The 19,719-nt window shown below is 37.5% G+C and overlaps 1 protein-coding gene across 1 annotated transcript in view; it reads left to right on the top strand.

Moving 5' to 3' along the window:
• The window catches only part of DNAH12 (dynein axonemal heavy chain 12), a 234,173-nt gene that overhangs the window by 188,084 nt on the left and 26,370 nt on the right, over positions 1-19,719 (top strand). The window contains exons 60-61 of the mRNA XM_032412204.1: positions 9,029-9,187; positions 9,313-9,457. Of these exons, the coding sequence (XP_032268095.1) occupies positions 9,029-9,187; positions 9,313-9,457 (304 nt within the window). The remainder of the gene's footprint in view (positions 1-9,028; positions 9,188-9,312; positions 9,458-19,719) is intronic.

Below are 19,719 nucleotides of genomic sequence, written 5' to 3'. Positions count from 1 at the left end.
CAAGAGCAGGGGGAGGGGCAGAGGGTGAAGCAGGCTCCCCACTAAGCAGGGAGCCTGACTCAGGCCTCAATCCCAGGACTCTGGGACCATGACCCGAGTGGAAGGCAGACGCCCATCTGACTGAGCCACCCAGGTGCCCCAAAAATCCACAAAATTTTGTTCCATTGATCTATTTGTCTATCTTTTTTTTTTTTTTTTTTTTTTTTTTACCAATACAACACTGTCTTCATTACTGTAGCTTTAATATAAGTCTTGAAGTCCAGTAATGTCAGTTTTCTAGTTGTGTTCTTCTCCTTCATTATTGTGTTGCCTGTTCTTGGTCTTTTGCCCCTCCATATAAACGTTAGAATCAATTTGTCAATTATACACAAAATAACTTGCTGTCATTTTGAATTATAGATCAAATCGGGAAGAACTGACACCCTGACAGTATTGATTCTTCCTATTCATGAACATGGTATATCTCTTCATTTATTTAATTCTTCTTTGATTTCTTTCATCACATTTTTGTAGTTTTTCTCATATAGATCTTGTACATGATTTGTTAGGTTTATACCTAAGTATTTCACTTTTTTGGGTGCCATTGCAAATGGTATCATGTTTTTAATTTCAAATTCCACTTGTCATTGATATATAGGAAAGTGACTGACTTTTGTATGTTGACATTGTATCCTGCAACCCTGCTATAATTGCCTATTAGTTTTAGGAGGTTTTTTTTTTACCAATTCTTTCAGATTTTTGGATTTTCTACATAGACAATTATGTCATCTCAAACAAAGACAAATTAGTTTTTTTTCTAATCTATATATTTTTAAATTTCTTTTTCTTATTACACTAGCCAGGACTTTCAGTATGATGTTGACAAGTGATGAAAAGGGACATCCTTGTTTTGTTCTTGATCTTAGTGGGTAATTTTCTAGTTTCTCACTTTTAAGTATGATGTTAGCCACAGGATTTTTTTGTGAATGTTCTTTATCAAATTGAGGACGTTCTCCTTTATACTTAGTTTGCTGAAAATTTTAATCATGAAAGCATATTGGATTTTGTCAAATGAATTTTCTGCATCTACTGATATGATCATGTGCTTTTTCTTTTTTAGTTTATTGATGTGATAGATTACATTAATTGATTTTTGAATGTTGAAACAGCCTTACATACCTAGATAAATATCACTTTGTTGTGGTGTGTTATTCTTTTTATACATTGTTTGATTCAATTTGCTGATATTTTGTTGAGAATTTTTGTATCCATGTTCTTGAGAGATTTGGTTTGTAGTTTTCTTATACTATCTCTGTCTAGTTTGGGTATTAGGGTAATACTGAATTTATAGAATAATTAGGGAAGTATTCCTTCTGCTATTTTCTGGAAGAGATTGTAAGGAATCTGTAGAGTTTCTTCTTATAAGTTTGGTAGAATTCTCCAGAACCCATTTTAGTATGGTGCTTTCTGTTTTAGAAGGTTATTAATTATCAATTCAGTTTCTTTAATAGATATAGTTATGGACTGCGTAGTTGGGCTCCCCATTCATATGTTGATGCACTAACTTCCAGTGTGACTATATTTAGAGATGAGACCTATAAGGAAGTAATCAGGTTAAATAAGCTCAGAAAGGTATGGTCCTGATCTGATAGAATTAATGTCCTTAAAAAAAGAGAGCTACCAGAGTGCTCTCTCTCTCCATATGCACACAGAAGAAAGGCCATGTGAGGACACAGTAAGCAGGTGGCTGTCTACAGGCGAGGAAAAGAGGTCTCATCAGAAACCAAAGTCAGCCAGAACCTTGATCCAAACTTCTAGCCTCCAGAACTCTGAGAAAATAAATTTGCATTATTTATGCAACCCAGCCTATCGTGTTTTGTTAAGATGGCACAAGTACAATAACACAAAGTCTATTCAGATTATCTGTTTCCCCTTGTGTGAATCTTGGCAGATTGTGTCTTCCAATGAATTGATCTATTTCGGCTAGGTATCAAATTTGAGGACATAGAGTTCATAATATTGTTTTATTATCTTTTTTTTTAAGATTTTTTATTTATTTATTTGAGAGAGAGAGAGATTGAGTGAGAGAGATCATGAGCAGGGGGGAAGGGTAGAGGGAGAAGCAGACTCCCCACTGAGCCAGGATCCTGATGTGGGACTAGATCCCAGGACCTTGGGATCATGACCTGAGTGGAAGGCAGACGCTTAAATGACTGAGCCACCCAGGTGCCCGTTTTATTATCTTTTTAATGTCAATGGAATTAGTAGTGATGGCCCTTCTTTCATTTCTGATATTTGTAATTTGTGTCTTCTTTCTTTATTTCCTTAGTTACCCTGGGTAGAGGTTAACCAATTTTATTGATCTTTTCAAAGAACCAGATTTCAGTTTCATTGATTTTTCCCCTCTTGATTTGTTTTTAATTTCATGAATTTCTTTTTTTTTTTTAAGGATTTTATTTATTTGAGAGAGAGAGAGAGAGAGAGAATGAAAAGCACACTCTCTGCTGAGCAGGAAGCCCAACATAGGGCTCGATCCCAGGACCTGGAGATCATGACCTGAGTGGGAGGCAGACACTTAAGTGACTGAGCCACCCAGGCACCCCTAATTTCATGAATTTCTTCTCTGATTTTTATCATTTCTTCACTTCTACTTGCTTTGGATTTAATTTGATCTTCTTTTTCTAGTGTCTTAAGGTGGAAGCCTAAATGATTGATTTTAGATCCAATAAATGCATTCAGGGTTATAAATTTTCCTCTGAGCATTACTTTTGCTGCATCCCACAAATTTGGATAAGTTATGTTTTCATTTTTATTTAATTCTAAATGTTTGTTTCTCTTGAGACTTCTTTGACCCATACATTACTTAGAATTGTATTGTTTAATTGCCAAGTATTTTGGGGTTTTCCAGCTATCTCTCTGTTACTGATTTCTGGTTTAATTCTATTGTAGTCAGAGAGAATACTTTATATGATTTCTCTTCTTTTAAATTTGTTAAGGTGTGTTTTATGGCCCAGAATGTGTTCTGTCTTGGTGAATGTTCCATATGAGGTTGAGAAGAATGTGTATTTTGAAGTTGTTTGATAAAATATTCTATAGATGTCACTTGTAGTCAATTGATGTATTCAGCTGATGGTGCTGTTTAGTTCAAGTGTGTCTTTACTGTGTCTTTACTGATTTTCTGCTGCTGGATCTGTCCATTACTATAATAGTGGATTAGTCTATTTTTTCTTGTCTGTCAGGTTTTCTCTCATATATTTTTACATTCTCTTGTAAGGTACATTAACAATTGCTGTGTCTTTTGGGAGAATTAACCCCTTTATCATTATGTAATGGCCCTGTTTATCCCTGATAATTTTCCTTGCTCTGAAGTCATCTCTGTCTGAAGTTAATATAGCTATTCCAGCTTTATTTTGATTAATGTTAGCATGGTATTTCTTTCTCCATCCCTCTTCTTTTAATCTATCTCTTTTCATATTTAAAATGGTTTTTTTGTAGACAACATATAGTTAGGTCTCATTTTTTGTATCCACTCTGACCATCTATGTCTTTTTTTTTTTTTTAAGATTTTATTTATTTATTTGACAGAGAGAGACACAGCAAGAGAGGGAACACAAGCAGGGGGAGCGGGAGAGGGAGAAGCAGGCCACCCGCTGAGCAGGCAGCCTGATGCGGGGCTCAATCCCAGGACCCTGGGATCATGACCTGAGCTGAAGGCAGACGCTTAACTCCTGAGCCACCCAGGCGCCCCCCATCTGTGTCTTTTAATTGATGTATTGAAACCAATGATATTTAAAGTGATTATTTATATAAATGGATTAATAGCTACCATATATGTTACTGTTTTCTATTCACTGCCATTGTTCTTTGTGGTTTTTTTTGTTTTTCATTTTTTACGAGTTAAAATTGGTGTGTAACATTATATAAGTTGTAGATGTACAACATTAAAATTCAACAACTGTATTTATTACAAAGTGATCACTTCCAAAAATCTAGTTGCCATCCATCACCATACATTTGACCCCCTTCACCCATTTCACCCACTAACAACCCCCTTCCCTCTGGTAACTAACAATCTGTTCTTCGTGTCTATGAGTTTGTTTTTGTTTTGCTTATTTATTTATTTTTAGATTCCACATATGAGTGAAATTGTACTTTTTGTCTTTCTACTTCTGACTTATTTCACTTAACATAATACCCTCAAGGACAAGATTTCAATCTTTTGTTTGAAGGAAGAGTTTGAGAAGGGTAAGTATTAAGTCTTCTTTGAATGTTTGGTAGAATTCACCAGTGAAGCTATCTGGTCCTGGACTTTGTTTGTTGGGAGTTTTTTATTACTGATTCAATCTCCTTGCTAGTAATCAGTTTATTCAGATTTTCTATTTCTTCATGATTCATCTTGGAAGATTCTATATTTTGGGGAAATTTTCCATTTCTTCTAGGTTGTCCAATTCATTAGCATATGATTATTTGTGGTATAATTGTAACTTTAGTTGTAACTTCTTTTTCATTTCTGATTTTATTTGAGCCCTCTCTTTTTCTTGGTTAGTCTAGCTAAAGGTTTGTCAATTTTGTTTATCTTTTCAAAGAACCACCTCTCAATTTTACTGATCTTTTTTATTTATTTATTTTTAGTCTTGATTTATTTGCACTCTGATCTTTGTTAATTTTTTCCTTCTACTAACTTTAGGCTTCGTTTATTCTTCTTTTTCTAGTTCCTTTGGGTTTAAAGTTAGATTATTTGAGGTTTTTCTTGTTTCTTGAGGTAGGCTTTATTGCTGTGATCTTCCCTCTTAGAACCACTTTTGCTGCACTGCATAGATTTTGGTGTGTCATATTTCTGTTTTCATTTGTCTTCATATATTTTTAAATTTCTTCTTTGATTTCTTTGATGACCCATTGGTTTAGTAGCATGTTGCTTAATCTCCACATTTTTGTGGTTTTTCCAGTTTTCTTTTTGTAATTGATTTCTTGTTTTATTGCCATTGTGGTCAAAGAAGATGCTTAATATAATCTCAATCTTGGGGCGTCTGGGTGGCTCAGTCGGTTCAGTGTCCAACTCTTGGTTCTTGTTCAGGTTATGATCTCAGGGTTGTGAGATTGACCCTGTATCAGGCTCCATGCTCAGCAGGGAGTCTGCTTGAGATTCTCCCTCCCTTTTCCTCTGCGCCTCCTCTGCTCGTGCTCTCTCGGTCTCTCTCTCTCTAAAATAAATACATAAATATTATGATCTCAATCTTCTTGAATTTATTGTGGCCTAACATGTGATCTGTCATGGAGAATGTTCCAAGTGCATTTGAAAAAAATGTGTATTCTGCCTTTGGCTGGGATTTTCTGCATGTGTCTACTAAGTCCATTTGGTCTAATGTGTCATTTAAGGTCAGTGTTTCCTTATTGATTTTCTCTCTGGCTGCTCTATCCATTGATGTAAGTGGGGGTATTAAAGTGCCCTTCTATTATTGTATTGCTGTCAAGTTCTCCCTTTAGGTATGTTAATATCTGCTTTATATATTTGGTGCTCCTACAGTGGGTACATATATATTTACAAATGTTGTGTCTTCTTGCTGGATTGACCCCTTTATCATTATGTAATTCCCTTCTTGGTATTTTATTGTAGTCTTTGTTTTAAAGTCTATTTTGTCTGATATGAGTATAGCTACACCAGCTTTCTTTTCATTTCTATTTGCATGGGCTGTCTTTTCCTATCCCTTCACTTTCAGTCTGTGTATCCTTACTTCTAAGTTGAGTCTCTTGTAGGCAGCATAGATATGGGTCCTTTTTTTTAATCCACTCAGCCATTTTATGTCTTTTGATTGGACAGTTTATTTGCATTTAAAGTAATTAATGATAAGCATGTACTTACTGCCATTTTGTAATTGTTTTCTGCCTGTTTTCTTAGTTCCTCTCTGTTCTTTCTTCTCTTTTCTCTCTTCCCTTGTGATATGATAGCTTTCTTTAGTTTTGTGTTTAGGTTCTTTTCTCATTTTCTTTGTGGTATTTACCAGGAGTTTTTTTCTTTGTGGTTACTTTGAGGTTCACATATAACATCCTGTGTTTATAATAGTTTGTTTTAAGATGAGAACAGCTTAAATTTGAACACATTCCAAACTATCTTTTTACTACACCCCCATTTTATATTTTTGATGTCACATTTTACATATTTATATTTTATGCATCCCTTAACTATTGTAGTTTTAATTAATTTTATTACTTTTGTCTTTTAACCTTCATACTTGCTTTAGAAGTGATTGAATCTACTACCTTTACTATTTACCTTTTCCAGTGAGATTTTTACTTTTGTATGTTTTATGTTATTAATTAGTGCCTTCTCTTATCAGCTCAAAAAAAGTCTCTTTAATATTTCTTGTAAGGCCAGTTTAGTGATGATAAACTTCTTTAGTTTTTGTTTATCTGGAAAATTTCCCTTTTTCCCAGCTTTATTAGGTAATTATTATGCAATTGGCTGATTGTAAGAATACAGTTAGATGATTTTTAGTACATTTATACAATTGTGCAACCATCACCAAAATCCAGTTTTAGAACACTTCCATCATCTCAGAGTTTCCTTGCTTGTGCCTACTAGTCAATTCCTATTCCTATTCCCAGCCCCAGGTAACCACTGATCTGCTTTCTGTCTCCATAACTCTTCCTTTTCTAGAAATTTTATAAATGAGACATTTTAAGGCCTAGAATGTGGTCTATCTCTGCAAATGTTCTATATGCCATTGAAAAGAATCTGTATTTTGCTGTTTTTGAATGGAATGTTCTACAAATGTCAAGTAGGTCAAGCTAGTCTATATACTATTATCCTAATTGATTTTCTGTGTACTTGTTCAATTGATTTTTGAGAGAGGTTTAAAATCTCTTAGCTATGGAGATTGCTTCTGACAGTTCTATCAATGTTTGTTTGTGTTTTGATGCTCTGTTATTATATGTGTAAGTGTTTAGGACTATTATGACCTCTTAATGAATTGACTTAATTTTTTTTTTAATCCCTGGTCTGTCCTTTGTTCTGAAATCTATTTTGTATTATCCTATTACAGACCCCAGCTTTCTTTTGAATAGTGTTAGCATGGTATATATTTTTTCATACTTTTACTTTTAACCTATTTGTATCTTTATATTTAAGCTGTATTTCTGTAGACAACATATAGTTAGGTCTTCTTTGTTTTACCCAATCTGATAATTGCTGCCTTTAGTGAAATTGTTTAGACCACTTACATTCAATGAGACAATAGAGTTATATTTAAATCTACTGTCTTACAACTTGCTTTCTGTTTTGCACATCTGTTTTTTGTTCCATTTCCTCATTTTCTTTTTCTTTGAATTGAGTATGTATTATGATTCCATTTTATCTCCTTTGTTGACTTACTAGCTATAATTTTTTTTTTGTTTTATTCTTTTTGTGGTTTCCTTGGGATTATAGTATACCTTTTAACATACCACAGTCTATCTTCAGGTAAAGTTATACTCCTTCATATGTATATAGTATAAGAACTTACAACAATATACTTCCATCTCTCTCCTCCCAGCCTTTGTTTTGTTATTGTCATATATTTCACTTGTACATATTATAAATCCCATAGCACTTGTTATTCTGCTCTAGTCAGTAATCTTTTTTTTTTTTTTAAGATTTTATTTATTTGTTTGACAGAGAGAGAGAGAGAGAACACAAGCAGGGGGAGCGGCAGGCAGAGGGAGATGGAGAAGCAGGCTCCCTGCTGAGCAAGGAGCCCAATGAGGGGCTCGATCCCAGGACCCTGGGATCATGACCTGAGCCAAAGGCAGACGCTTAACCGACTGAACCATCCAGGTGCCCCTAAATAGTCAGTAATCTTTTAAAGAGACTTAAATAATAAGAGAAAAGTCTTTTATGTTTACCGACATAGTTACCATCTCTGGCACTCTTTATTCTTTTGTGTTGATTCAAATTTCTATCTAACTGAAACTTCCTTTAACCTTTCTTATACTATATATCTACTGGTAATGAATCCTTTCATTTTCTCTACATCTGGAAAGAAATCAGTGAATTTTTCTTTTAGATTTCATACTTTTGATCTCTAGAAGTTGCATTTGGTTATTTTTTCTGTTGCCTGTTTCTCTATTCTTTATGTTCGTTTTGCTTTAATTCCTTCAGCATATTTGTAATAGCTCTTCTAACATTCCTATCTTTTTGTTGTATTATCTCTATCACTTGTATGTATCTATTGACTGATTTTTTTCTCCTCGTTATGAATAGTGTGAATTTTACATGGATAAATGCTGGTTGGTTTTTTTTTTTATTCCTTTAAAAAGCATTAGACTTTACTTATACAGGTACTTAAATTACTGGATTAGTTTGATGTTTTCAAGGCTTGTTTTTAAGCTTTCTTTTGGTAGTTTTAGAATAGGCTTTATTCTAAGGCTAGGTTAGCTTTGCTACTAAGGCATGATCCCTCTGATGTTGCCTCTGAATTCCTCTGGTGTTCAACGAAGATTAACTCTAGTTGGTGAGAATTCCTATCTCCAAGTTTTGTGTGAGCTCTGGTAGCTGCTCAGTTTACAGCTCCCCAGATATTCTTTGCCTGGTCTCCCGTAGTTTTACCCTATTCATATATGACTTAGCATTTAGCAATCGAATCAAGAGGATACCTATGCAGATTTCTGGACCTCTTTTCCATGCATCTCCCTCCTCTCTGGTACTCTGCCCACAAACTCTGCCACTCAGCCTTCCTTAACTCTGATCTCTGTTTATTCAATTCAGCAATACTATCAAGTTCTGATTTTGATCACCTCTCTGTTTCATAGTCTGGAAAGTGCCTCTAGGTGGATAGCTGAGACAATCATAGGGATCACCTTAATTGTCTCCCTTTTCTCAGGGACCACAGTGTTGCACTGGCTGTTGTATAATTTCCAAAAACAGTTGTTTCATTCACTTTATCTAGTTTTCCAATTGTTTATGGCAGTAGAGTAATTCTGTTCCGATTATTTTATCAAGGCTATAGAAGCAGAAATTGATTTCATTCAATTTTAAAATCAGCAATTTACAGCAATCTTTATTTTGGTTTTACAGAGCAAAGAAAGAGATTGAATACCAGGAACTGATGTTTCTTTTAACTGGAGGAGTAAGTCTTAAGAGTCCTGAGAAAAATCCTGATCCAACTTGGCTACAGGATAAAAGCTGGGAGGAAATTTGCCGTGCAAGTGAATTTCCTGCCTTCAAAGAATTCAGGTAATTATTTAAACTTGATGACAGCATTGAATAAGGATAGGTAAATTTGTAATATCCTTGTTTAACAATCTCTTTTTAAATTATTCCCCAATGAAATAATAACTACTAAGCTTTTTTTCCATTAGGAAGCATTTTTGTGAACATATAACTGAATGGCGGGAAATTTATGACAGTAAAGAGCCATACAATGCTAAATTTCCAGTACCAATGGATGAAAAACTAAATGAACTACAGAAAATAATAATTCTTCGGTGCTTAAGACCTGATAAGGTAAAAAGACAATGTGTTCTACTTGGAATCCAGTTAATTTGCCATTTAAGAATAAGTCCTGGGAATTAAAGGCACAACATAAGGAATACAGTCAATGATATTGTGAAAGCAGTGTAATGGGACAGATGGTAGCTACACTTGTGGTGAACATAGCATAATGTAAAAACTTACTAAATCTAAGTTGTACACCTGACACTAATGTAACAATGTATGTCAACTATACTCAATTTTTTTAAAATTTTTTTATTGTTATGTTAATCCCCATACATTACATCATTAGTTTTAGATGTAGTGTTCCATGATTCATTGTTTGTGCATAACACCCAGTGCTCCATGCCGAATGTGCCCTCTTTAATACCCATCACCAGGCTAACCCATCCTCCCACCCCCCTCCCCTCTAGAACCCTCAGTTTGTTTTTCAGAGTCCGTCGTCTCTCATGGTTTGTCTACCCCTCCGATTTCCCCCCTTCATTCTTCCCCTCCTGCTATCTTCTTCTTCTTTTTTTTTTCTTAACATATATTGCATTATTTGTTTCATAGGTACAGATCTGAGATTCAACAGTCTTGCACAATTCACAGTGCTCACCAGAGCACATACCCTCCCCAGTGTCTATCACCCAATCACCCCATCCCTCCCACCCCACCCCCCATTCCAGCAAGCCTCAGTTTGTTTCCTGAGATTAAGAATTCCTCATATCAGTGAGGTCATATGATACATGTCTTTCTCTGATTGACTTATTTCGCTCAGCATAACACCCTCCGGTTCCATCCATGTCCTTGGAAATGGCAAGATCTCATTCCTTTTGATGGCTGCATAATATTCCATTGCATATATATACCACATCTTCTTTATCCATTCATCTGTCGATGGACATCTTGGCTCTTTCCACAGTTTGGCTATTGTGGACATTGCTGCTATAAACATTGGGGTGCACGTACCCTTTCGGATCCCTACTTTTGTATCTTTGGGGTAAATACCCAGTAGTGCAATTGCTGGATTGTATGGTAGCTCTATTTTCAACTTTTTGAGGAACTTCCACACTGTTTTCCAGAGTGGCTGCACCAGCTTGCATTCCCACCAACAGTGTAGGAGGGTTCCCCTTTCTCTGCATCCCCGCCAACACCTGTCATTTCCTGACTTGTTAATTTTAGCCATTCTGACTGGTGTGAGATGGTATCTCATTGAGGTTTTGATTTGGATTTCCCTGATGCCGAGCGATGTTGAGCACTTTTTCATGTGTCTGTTGGCCATTTGGATGTCTTCTTTGGAAAAATGTCTGTTCATGTCTTCTGCCCATTTCTTGATTGGATTCTTTGTTCTTTGGGTGTTGAGTTTGATAAGTTCTTTATAGATTTTGGATACTAGCCCTTTATCTGATATGTCATTTGCAAATATCTTCTCCCATTCTGTCGGTTGTCCTTTGGTTTTGTTGACTGTTTCTTTTGCTGTGCAAAAGCTTTTTATCTTGATGAAGTCCCAATAGTTCATTTTTGCCCTTGCTTCCCTTGCCTTTGGCGATGTTTCTAGGAAGAAGTTGCTGCGGCTGAGGTCGAAGAGGTTGCTGCCTGTGTACTCCTTTAGGATTTTGATGGACTCCTGTCTCACATTTAGGTCTTTCAACCATTTGGAGTCTATTTTTGTGTGTGGTGTAAGGAAATGGTCCAGTTTCATTCTTCTGCATGTGGCTATCCAGTTTTCCCAACACCATTTGTTGAAGAGACTGTCTTTTTTCCATTGGACATTCTTTCCTGCTTTGTCAAAGATGAGTTGACCATAGAGTTGAGGGTCCATTTCTGGGCTCTCTATTCTGTTCCATTGATCTATGTGTCTGTTTTTGTGCCAGTACCATACTGTCTTGATGATGACAGCTTTGTAATAGAGCTGGAAGTCCGGAATTGTGATGCCACCAGCTTTGCTTTTCTTTTTCAACATTCCTCTGGCTATTCGGGGTCTTTTCTGGTTCCATACAAATTTTAGGATTATTTATTCCATTTCTTTGAAAAAACTGGATGGTATTTTGATGGGGATTGCATTGAATGTGTAGATTGCTCTAGGTAGCATTGACATCTTCACAATATTTGTTCTTCCAATCCATGAGCATGGAACGTTTTTCCATTTCTTTGTGTCTTCCTCAATTTCTTTCATGAGTATTTGATCGTTTTCTGAGTACAGATCCTTTGCCTCTTTGGTTAGATTTATTCCTAGGTATCTTATGGTTTTGGGTGCAAGTGTAAATGGGATCGACTCCTTAATTTCTCTTTCTTCTGTCTTGTTGTTGGTGTATAGGAATGCCACTGACTTCTGTGCATTGATTTTATATCCTGCCACTTTACGGAATTCCTGTATGAGTTCTAGCAGTTTTGGGGTGGAGTCTTTGGGGTTTTCCACATAAAGTATCATATCATCTGCAAAGAGTGAGAGTTTGACTTCTTCTTTGCTGATTTGGATGCCTTTGATTTCTTTTTGTTGTCTGATTGCTGTGGCTAGGACTTCTAATACTATGTTGATTAGCAGTGGTGATAGTGGACATCCCTGCCGCGTTCCTGACCTTAGGGGGAAAGCTCTCAGTTTTTCCCCATTGAGAATGATATTTGCTGTGGGTTTTTCATAGATGGCTTTTATGATGTTGAGGTATGTACTCTCTATGCCTATACTCTGAAGAGTTTTGATCAAGAAAGGAGGCTGTACTTTGTCAAATGCTTTTTCTGCATCTATTGAGAGGATCATATGGTTCTTGTTCTTTCTTTTGTTAATGTATTGTATCACGTTGATTGATTTGCGGATGTTGAACCCACCTTGCAGCCCAGGGATAAATCCCACTTGGTCGTGGTGAATAATCCTTTTAATGTACTGTTGGATCCTATTGGCTAGTATTTTGGTGAGAATTTTTACATCCATGTTCATCAGGGATATTGGTCTGTAATTCTCCTTTTTGTTGGGGTCTTTGTCTGGTTTTTGGATCAAGGTAATGCTGGCCTCATAAAATGAGTTTGGAAGTTTTCCTTCCATTTCTATTTTTTGGAACAGTTTCAGAAGAATAGGTATTAATTCTTCTTTAAATGTTTGGTAGAATTCCCCTGGGAAGACATCTGGCCCTGGGCTTTTGTTTGTTGGGAGATTTTTGATGACTGCTTCAATTTCCTTAGTGGTTATAGGTCTGTTCAGGTTTTCTATTTCTTCCTGGTTCAGTTTTGGTAGTTGATACATCTCTAGGAATGCATCCATTTCTTCCAGGTTATCTAATTTGCTGGCATAGAGTTGCTCATAATATGTTCTTATAATTGTTTGTATTTCTTTGGTGTTGGTTGTGATCTCTCCTCTTTCATTCATGATTTTGTTGATTTGGGTCATTTCTCTTTTCTTTTTGATAAATCTGGCCAGGGGTTTATCAATCTTGTTAATTCTTTCAAAGAACCAGCTCCTAGTTTCGTTGATCTGTTCTACTGTTCTTTTGGTTTCTATTTCATTGATTTCTGCTCTGATCTTTATTATTTCTCTTCTGCTGGGTTTAGGCTTTATTTGCTGTTCTTTCTCCAGCTCCTTTAGGTGTAGGGTTAGGTTGTGTACTTGAGACCTTTCTTGTTTATTGAGAAAGGCTTGTATTGCTATATACTTTCCTCTTAGGACCGCCTTTGCTGCATCCCAAAGATTTTGAACAGTTGTGTTTTCATTTTCATTGGTTTCCATGAATTTTTTTAATTCTTCTTTAATTTCCTGGTTGACCCATTTGTTCTTTAGTAGGATGCTCTTTAGCCTCCATGTATTTGAGTTCTTTCTGACTTTCCTCTTGTGATTGAGTTCTAGTTTCAAAGCACTGTGGTCTGAAAATATGCAGGGAATGATCCCAATCTTTTGGTACCGGTTGAGACCTGATTTGTGACCTAGGATGTGATCGATTCTGGAGAATGTTCCATGGGCACTAGAGAAGAATGTGTATTCCGTTGCTTTGGGATGGAATGTTCTGAATACATCTGTGAAGTCCATTTGGTCCAGTGTGCCATTTAAAGTCTTTATTTCCTTGTTGATCTTTTGCTTAGATGATCTGTCCATTTCAGTGAGGGGGGTGTTAAAGTCCCCCACTATTATTGTATTGTTGTCGATGTGTTTCTTTGCTTTTGTTATTAATTGCCTTATATAATTGGCTGCTCCCATGTTAGGGGCATAGATATTTACAATTGTTAGGTCTTCTTGTTGGATAGACCCTTTAAGTAGGATATAGTGTCCTTCCTCATCTCTTATTACAGTCTTTGCTTTAAAATCTAATTTGTCTGATATAAGGATTGCCACACCAGCTTTCTTTTGGTGTCCATTAGCATGGTAAATGGTTTTCCACCCCCTCACTTTCAATCTGGGGTTGCCTTTGGGTCTAAAATGAGTCTCTTGCAGACAGCATATCGATGGGTCTTGTTTTTTAATCCAATCTGATACCCTGTGTCTTTTGATTGGGGCATTTAGCCCATTTACATTCAGGGTAACTATTGAAAGATAGGAATTTAGTGCCATTGTATTGCCTGTAAGGTGACTGTTACTGTATATTGTCTGTGTTCCTTTCTGGTCTATGTTGCTTTTAGGCTCTCTCTTTGCTCAGAGGACCCCTTTCAAGATTTCTTGTAGGGCTGGTTTTGTGTTTGCAAATTCCTTTAGTTTTTGTTTGTCCTGGAAGCTTTTTATCTCTCCTTCTATTTTCAATGACAGCCTAGCTGGATATAGATTCTTGGCTGCATATTTTTCTCATTTAGTGCTCTGAATATATCCTGCCAGTCCTTTCTGGCCTGCCAGGTCTCTGTGGATAGGTCTGTTGCCAATCTAATGTTTCTACCATTGTAGGTTACATCTCTCTTCTCCCAAGCTGCTTTCAGGATTTTCTCTTTATCTCTGAGACTCGTAAGTTTTACTATTAGATGTCGGGGTGTTGACCTATTTTTATTGATTTTGAGAGGGGTTCTCTGTGCTTCCTGGATTTTGATGCCTGTTTCCTTCCCCAAATTAGGGAAGTTCTCTGCTATAATTTGCTCCATTATACCTTCTGCCCCTCTCTCTCTTTCTTCTTCTTCTGGGATCCCAATTATTCTAATGTTGTTTCGTCTTATGGTATCGCTTATCTCTCGAATTCTGCCCTCGTGATCCAGTAGTTGTTTATCTCTCTTTTTCTCAGCTTCTTTATTTTCCATCTTTTGGTCTTCTATATCACTGATTCTCTCTTCTGCCTCATTTATCCTAGCAGTTAGCACCCCCATATTTGATTGCACCTCATTAATAGCCTTTTTGATTTCGACTTGGTTAGATTTTAGTTCTTTTACTTCTCCAGAAAGGGTTTCTCTAATAACTTCCATGCTTTTTTCAAGCCCAGCTAGTATCTTTAAAGTGATGATTCTGAACTCTAGATCTGACATCGTACTAATGTCCGTATTGAGTAGGTCCCTGGCAGTCGGTACTACCTCTTGTTCTTTTTGTTGAGGTGATTTTTTCCATCTTGTCATTTTGTCCAGAGAAGGATAGATTAATGAGAGAACAAAATGCTAACAGGGTAACAACGTCCCCAGAAAATATACTCTAAACAAATCAGAAAAGACCTGAAGCAGTGGGAAAAGAAAGGGAAAGAGAGAAAAAAGGGGGAAAAAAAAAAAGATAAAGATAAAAACAAACAAAAACAGAACAAAACAAAAAAAAACCAGAATATGATCAAATATGATCAGGCTGGTATATAGATCAGTGCCACACACATAGATTTTGGGTGTATTTTGGTCTGTTAGAAGAAAGTGCCTCCCAAAATTTTAAAGAAAGAAAAACTTATATATGTACAAAAATAAGGGTTGATATGATGAAGGGATGGAATATGACTGTAAAGATGGAAATTATAAAAAATTCTATAAAAGGAATTGATAAGAAGTTGTTTGAGAAAAGAAAGAAGAGGATTTAAAAAAGAAAAAGGAGAGAATGTGATCAGGCAGGGGAGTAGAAAAAAACCATACACTAGAGAGTTAGGGTATATTTTGATCTGTTAGAAGAAACTATCTCAAAATTTTAAAGAGAGAACAACTTATATATATATGCCAAAAATATGGGTAACTACTATGAAGGGATAGAATATGACTCTAAAAATGAAAAATAAAAATGTTTTTTTAAAAAAGGGATTGATAAGATGTTGGTTGAAAAAGGGAAAAAGAAAAATTCAAAAAAAAAAAAAAGACAGTTAAAAAAAAAATTAACTTTGAAAGACTACAGAATCATGGTAAAAAAGCCATGAATTCTATGTGCAGCATTCCCCTAGCGCTGGAGTTCTGCCGTTCTCATTGATCGGTAAACTTGGTCTTGGCTGGCTGTTCTTGCTGATCTTCTGGGGGAAGGGCCTGTTGCCGTGGTTTCCAAATGTCTTTGCCAGAGGCGGAATTGCCCCGCCCTTGCCGGTCAGGGCTAAGTAATCTGCTCCGGTTTGCTCTCCGGAGCTTTTGTTCCCTGCAAGCTTTCCGTACAGCTTTGGAGGCGGAGAGTGTAAATGGCAGCCTCCCAATCTCCGCCTGGAGGAGCCGAGAACTCGGGGCCCCGCTCCTCAGTGAGCCGCCAGAGAAAAGCCGTCAGTCACTCCCGTCTCCCCGGTCTCCAGCCGCACTCCGTGCTCACCCGGCCTCCGGCCGCACTCCGTGCTCACCCGGCCTGTGACTGCGCGTTTCTATCTCTGGCACCCGACCCCGGGTGGAGTCTCCAAACCCAGCAGATCCCTGCGGTGCGCTCCCGCACCTCTCCTCCCAGGGGAAGAAGGTGAGTCTCCCCGGATCTGCCGCTTGTTGGGTCCCTGCTGGAGGAGCAGTGGCCCGACTGTGCCGCGGATCACGGTTTATGACAATCCCTAGCTGAGAGCCCGCTCCTCGGCTCCGTCTCTGCAGCCGGCTTGCTCCGATACCTGGGAGCTCTGCCACACTCAGGCACCCCCGGTCTTTCTGTGACCCCGAGGGTCCTGAGACCACACTGTCCCACGAGGGTTCCACACCCCGCTTAGCCACCGGAGCGACGTCCCTCAGCGGAGCAGACTTCTAAAAGTTCTGATTTTGTGCTCCGCGGCTCTATCACTTGCCAGAAGCAGCCAACGGAGGCCCCTCCCCCGCCGTCTATCCTCCCGAATATCGCCTCAGATTCACTGCTCCGCACGTCCTACCTTCCAGAAAGTGGTCGCTTTTCTGTTCAGAGAGTTGTTGCTATTCTTTTCTTTGATCTCCTGTTGAGTTTGTAGGTGTTCAGAATGGTTTGATCCCTATCCAGCTGAATTCCTGGGACCAGACGAAATCCAGGTCTCCTACTCCTCCGCCATCTTGCTCCGCCCCTATACTCAAATTTTTAAAAAAAATAAGTTGTTTTAGGTTTAAAGTTACTGTTATTTGGTTCTTTGACCCTCATTCTAGATACTCAAACAGGTTCATTGAGCTCCTTGGATTTGTGGGTTTATAGTTCTCCTCAACTTGAGAAAAATTTTGGCCATTATTTCTTCAGATACTTTTTTTATAAGATTTTATTTATTTATTTGAGTTGGGGAGGGGCAGCTGGAGAGGGAGAGTCTCAAGCAGACTCCATGATGCAGGGCTCGATCTCATGACCTTGAGATCATGACCTGAGCCAGACCCAAGAATCTGAGACTTAATCAACAGAGCCACATAGGCACCCCTTCTTCAAATATTTTTTGCCACTCCACCCTATGAGTCCAAATAAATATACATTAGACTGCTTGGTATTATACCATAGATGATTGCTCTGTTAATTATTTTTAAATCTTTTGTATCACTGTGCTTCAGTTTGTATAGTTTCTATTGCTATCCTTAAGTTTACTGATTTCTTCTTTTATAGTGTCTAATCTGCTATTTTTCCTATCCAATTAATTTTTTTTTTCAGGGGCTCCTGGGTGGCTCAGTCAGTTAAGCGTCTGACTCATGGTTTTGGCTCAGGTCATGGTCTCAGGGTCATGGGATTGAGCCCCGCTTTGGACACCTCATTCAGTGTGGAGTCTGCTTGAGATTCTTTCTCTCCCTCTCCCTCTGCCTTTCGCCCCTGTTTGTACACACTCAGGCTCACTCTCCCTCTCTCACAAATAAATTTAAAAATCTTAAAAAAAAAAAAAAAGAAAAAGAATTTTCTTGTTTCAGCTATTATATATTTCACTATTAGAAAGTTCACTTGGGGGGCACCTGGGTGGCTCAGTTGGTTAAGTGTCTGTCTTCAGTTCAGGTCATGATCCCAGGGTCCTCGGATCGAGTCCCACATTGGGCTCCCTGCTCAACAGGGAGCCTGCTTCTCCCTCTCCCTCTGCCTGCCGCTCCACCTACTTGTGCTCTCTCTCTCTCTCTCTCTCTGTCGAATAAATAAATAAAATCTTTCTTAAAACAGTTCATTTGGTTCTTTTTTATATGTTATATTTCTTTTTTCATTCTGTTCATATTTCCTTTAAATACTTGAACACAGTTATAACAACTGTTTTTAAACTTTGACTCCTAATTCCATCATTTCTGGATCTGTTTCTATTGACTGATTTTACTCTTGGTTATAGATTATATTTTTTTGCTTTTTGGCCTGCCCAGTAATGTTTGATTGGGTGCCAGACGTTGTTGATAATTTGATTTTGTTATGTTCCTTTAAAGGTTGTTGAGTTTTATTCTGCTAGTTCAAGGGTCAGCAAACAACACTTGTGGGCCAAATCCAGCCCATGACTTGTTTTTGTCCAGCCCATGGGAGATGATGATGGTGTTTATATTTTAAAGAATTGTTTTTAAAAAGAAGGAAAAAAATATGCAGCAGAAATTGTATGTGGCCCACAACACCTAAAGTTTTTACTATCTAGCCCTCTGTAGAAAAAGGTTACCAATCCCTTTGGCTACATAGTTACATAATTTCAGATTGTTCCTTTCAAAGATTATTTTAATATTTGTTAGCACAAATGTAGAACAGCCTTTACTCAATAGATAGTTTAGCTCCACTACTGAAGTGTGACCTTTCTGGGAACTTTACTGAATGCCCCAAGTGATCACCAAGGGCTCTGCACTGTGGCTATTGGGAACTTGAATAATTCCTAGCCTGGCATGAACTCTGGTAGCTCTGTAGATCCCCAGTTCAGAGCTCTCCAGTCACTCTTTGCTTAGTCTATGCATGCACACCTTTGTATTCAGCAAAGATTCAAGGGTACTGTTATGCAGGTTTCTTTATTTTTTCTGGGTAGTTCCCTTCTAATTTGAACTCTGCAACTTCTAGTGGCCTCCCTCCTTGAACTCTGATTTCTGTCTTCCTAAGTCAGCAACACTGTGTTGCTCTGTTTTCAATCACTTTTCCTATTCCACAGGCTGAAATGTACCTCCCAGAAGAAAGCTAAAGGGATAATAGATCTCACCTTGTGAGTTTCCTCTTTCATAGAGATCAAAATCTGGTACTACCTGTTGTCTGAATTGCCCAGTGTTTGAAAATGGTTGCTTTTTAAATTTTGTCCATTTTTAGTTGTTTATGTGAGAGTGTAAATCTGGGCCCTGTTAGCAGAAGGGTCCATATTGGCTGGAAGTAAAAGATGGTAGAAAATCTTATACATGTCACAATTTTATTAGTTTAAACATGCACAAAAATCCTTCTTTTTTGTCTTCCAAGTTTTTATTTAAATTCCAATTAGTTAACATACAGTATAATATTAGTTTCAGGTGTAGAATTTAGTGATTCACACTTACATACTACACCCAGTGCTCATCACAAGTGCCCTCCTTAATCCCTATCACCTATTTAACCCATTCCCCCACCCACCTCCCCTCCAGTAACCCTCAGTTTGTTCTCTGTAGTTAAGAGTCTGTTTCCTGGTTTGCGTCTCTTTCCCCCCCACCCTCCCCGTGTTCATCTGTCTTGTTTCTTAAATTCCACATATGAGCAAAATCATATGGTATTTGTCTTTCTCTGACTGACTTATTTCCCATAGCATAATATTCTCCAGCACCATCCATGTCATTGCAAATGGCAAGATTTCATTCTTTTTTATGGCTGACTAATATTCCATTGTATATACATACTACATCTTCTTTATCCATTCATTAGGTGATGGACATTTGGGCTCTTTCCATAATTTGGCTATTGTTGATAATGCTGCTCTAAACATTGACGTGCATGTATTCCTTCGAATCAGTATTTTGTATCCTTTGGGTAAATACCTAGGAGTGCCATTGCTGGATCATAGGGTAGTTCTATTTTTAACTTTTTGAGGAACCTCCATACTATTTTCCAGAGTGAACTTATAAAATCAACACTC

Source organism: Phoca vitulina, unplaced genomic scaffold (assembly GCF_004348235.1).
Source record: "Phoca vitulina isolate PV1807 unplaced genomic scaffold, GSC_HSeal_1.0 scaffold13, whole genome shotgun sequence".
In the NCBI taxonomy this organism is placed as follows: domain Eukaryota; kingdom Metazoa; phylum Chordata; class Mammalia; order Carnivora; family Phocidae; genus Phoca; species Phoca vitulina.
The sequence above is the reverse complement of the archived record's forward strand: the minus strand, read 5'-3'. Positions and strand labels throughout refer to the sequence as shown.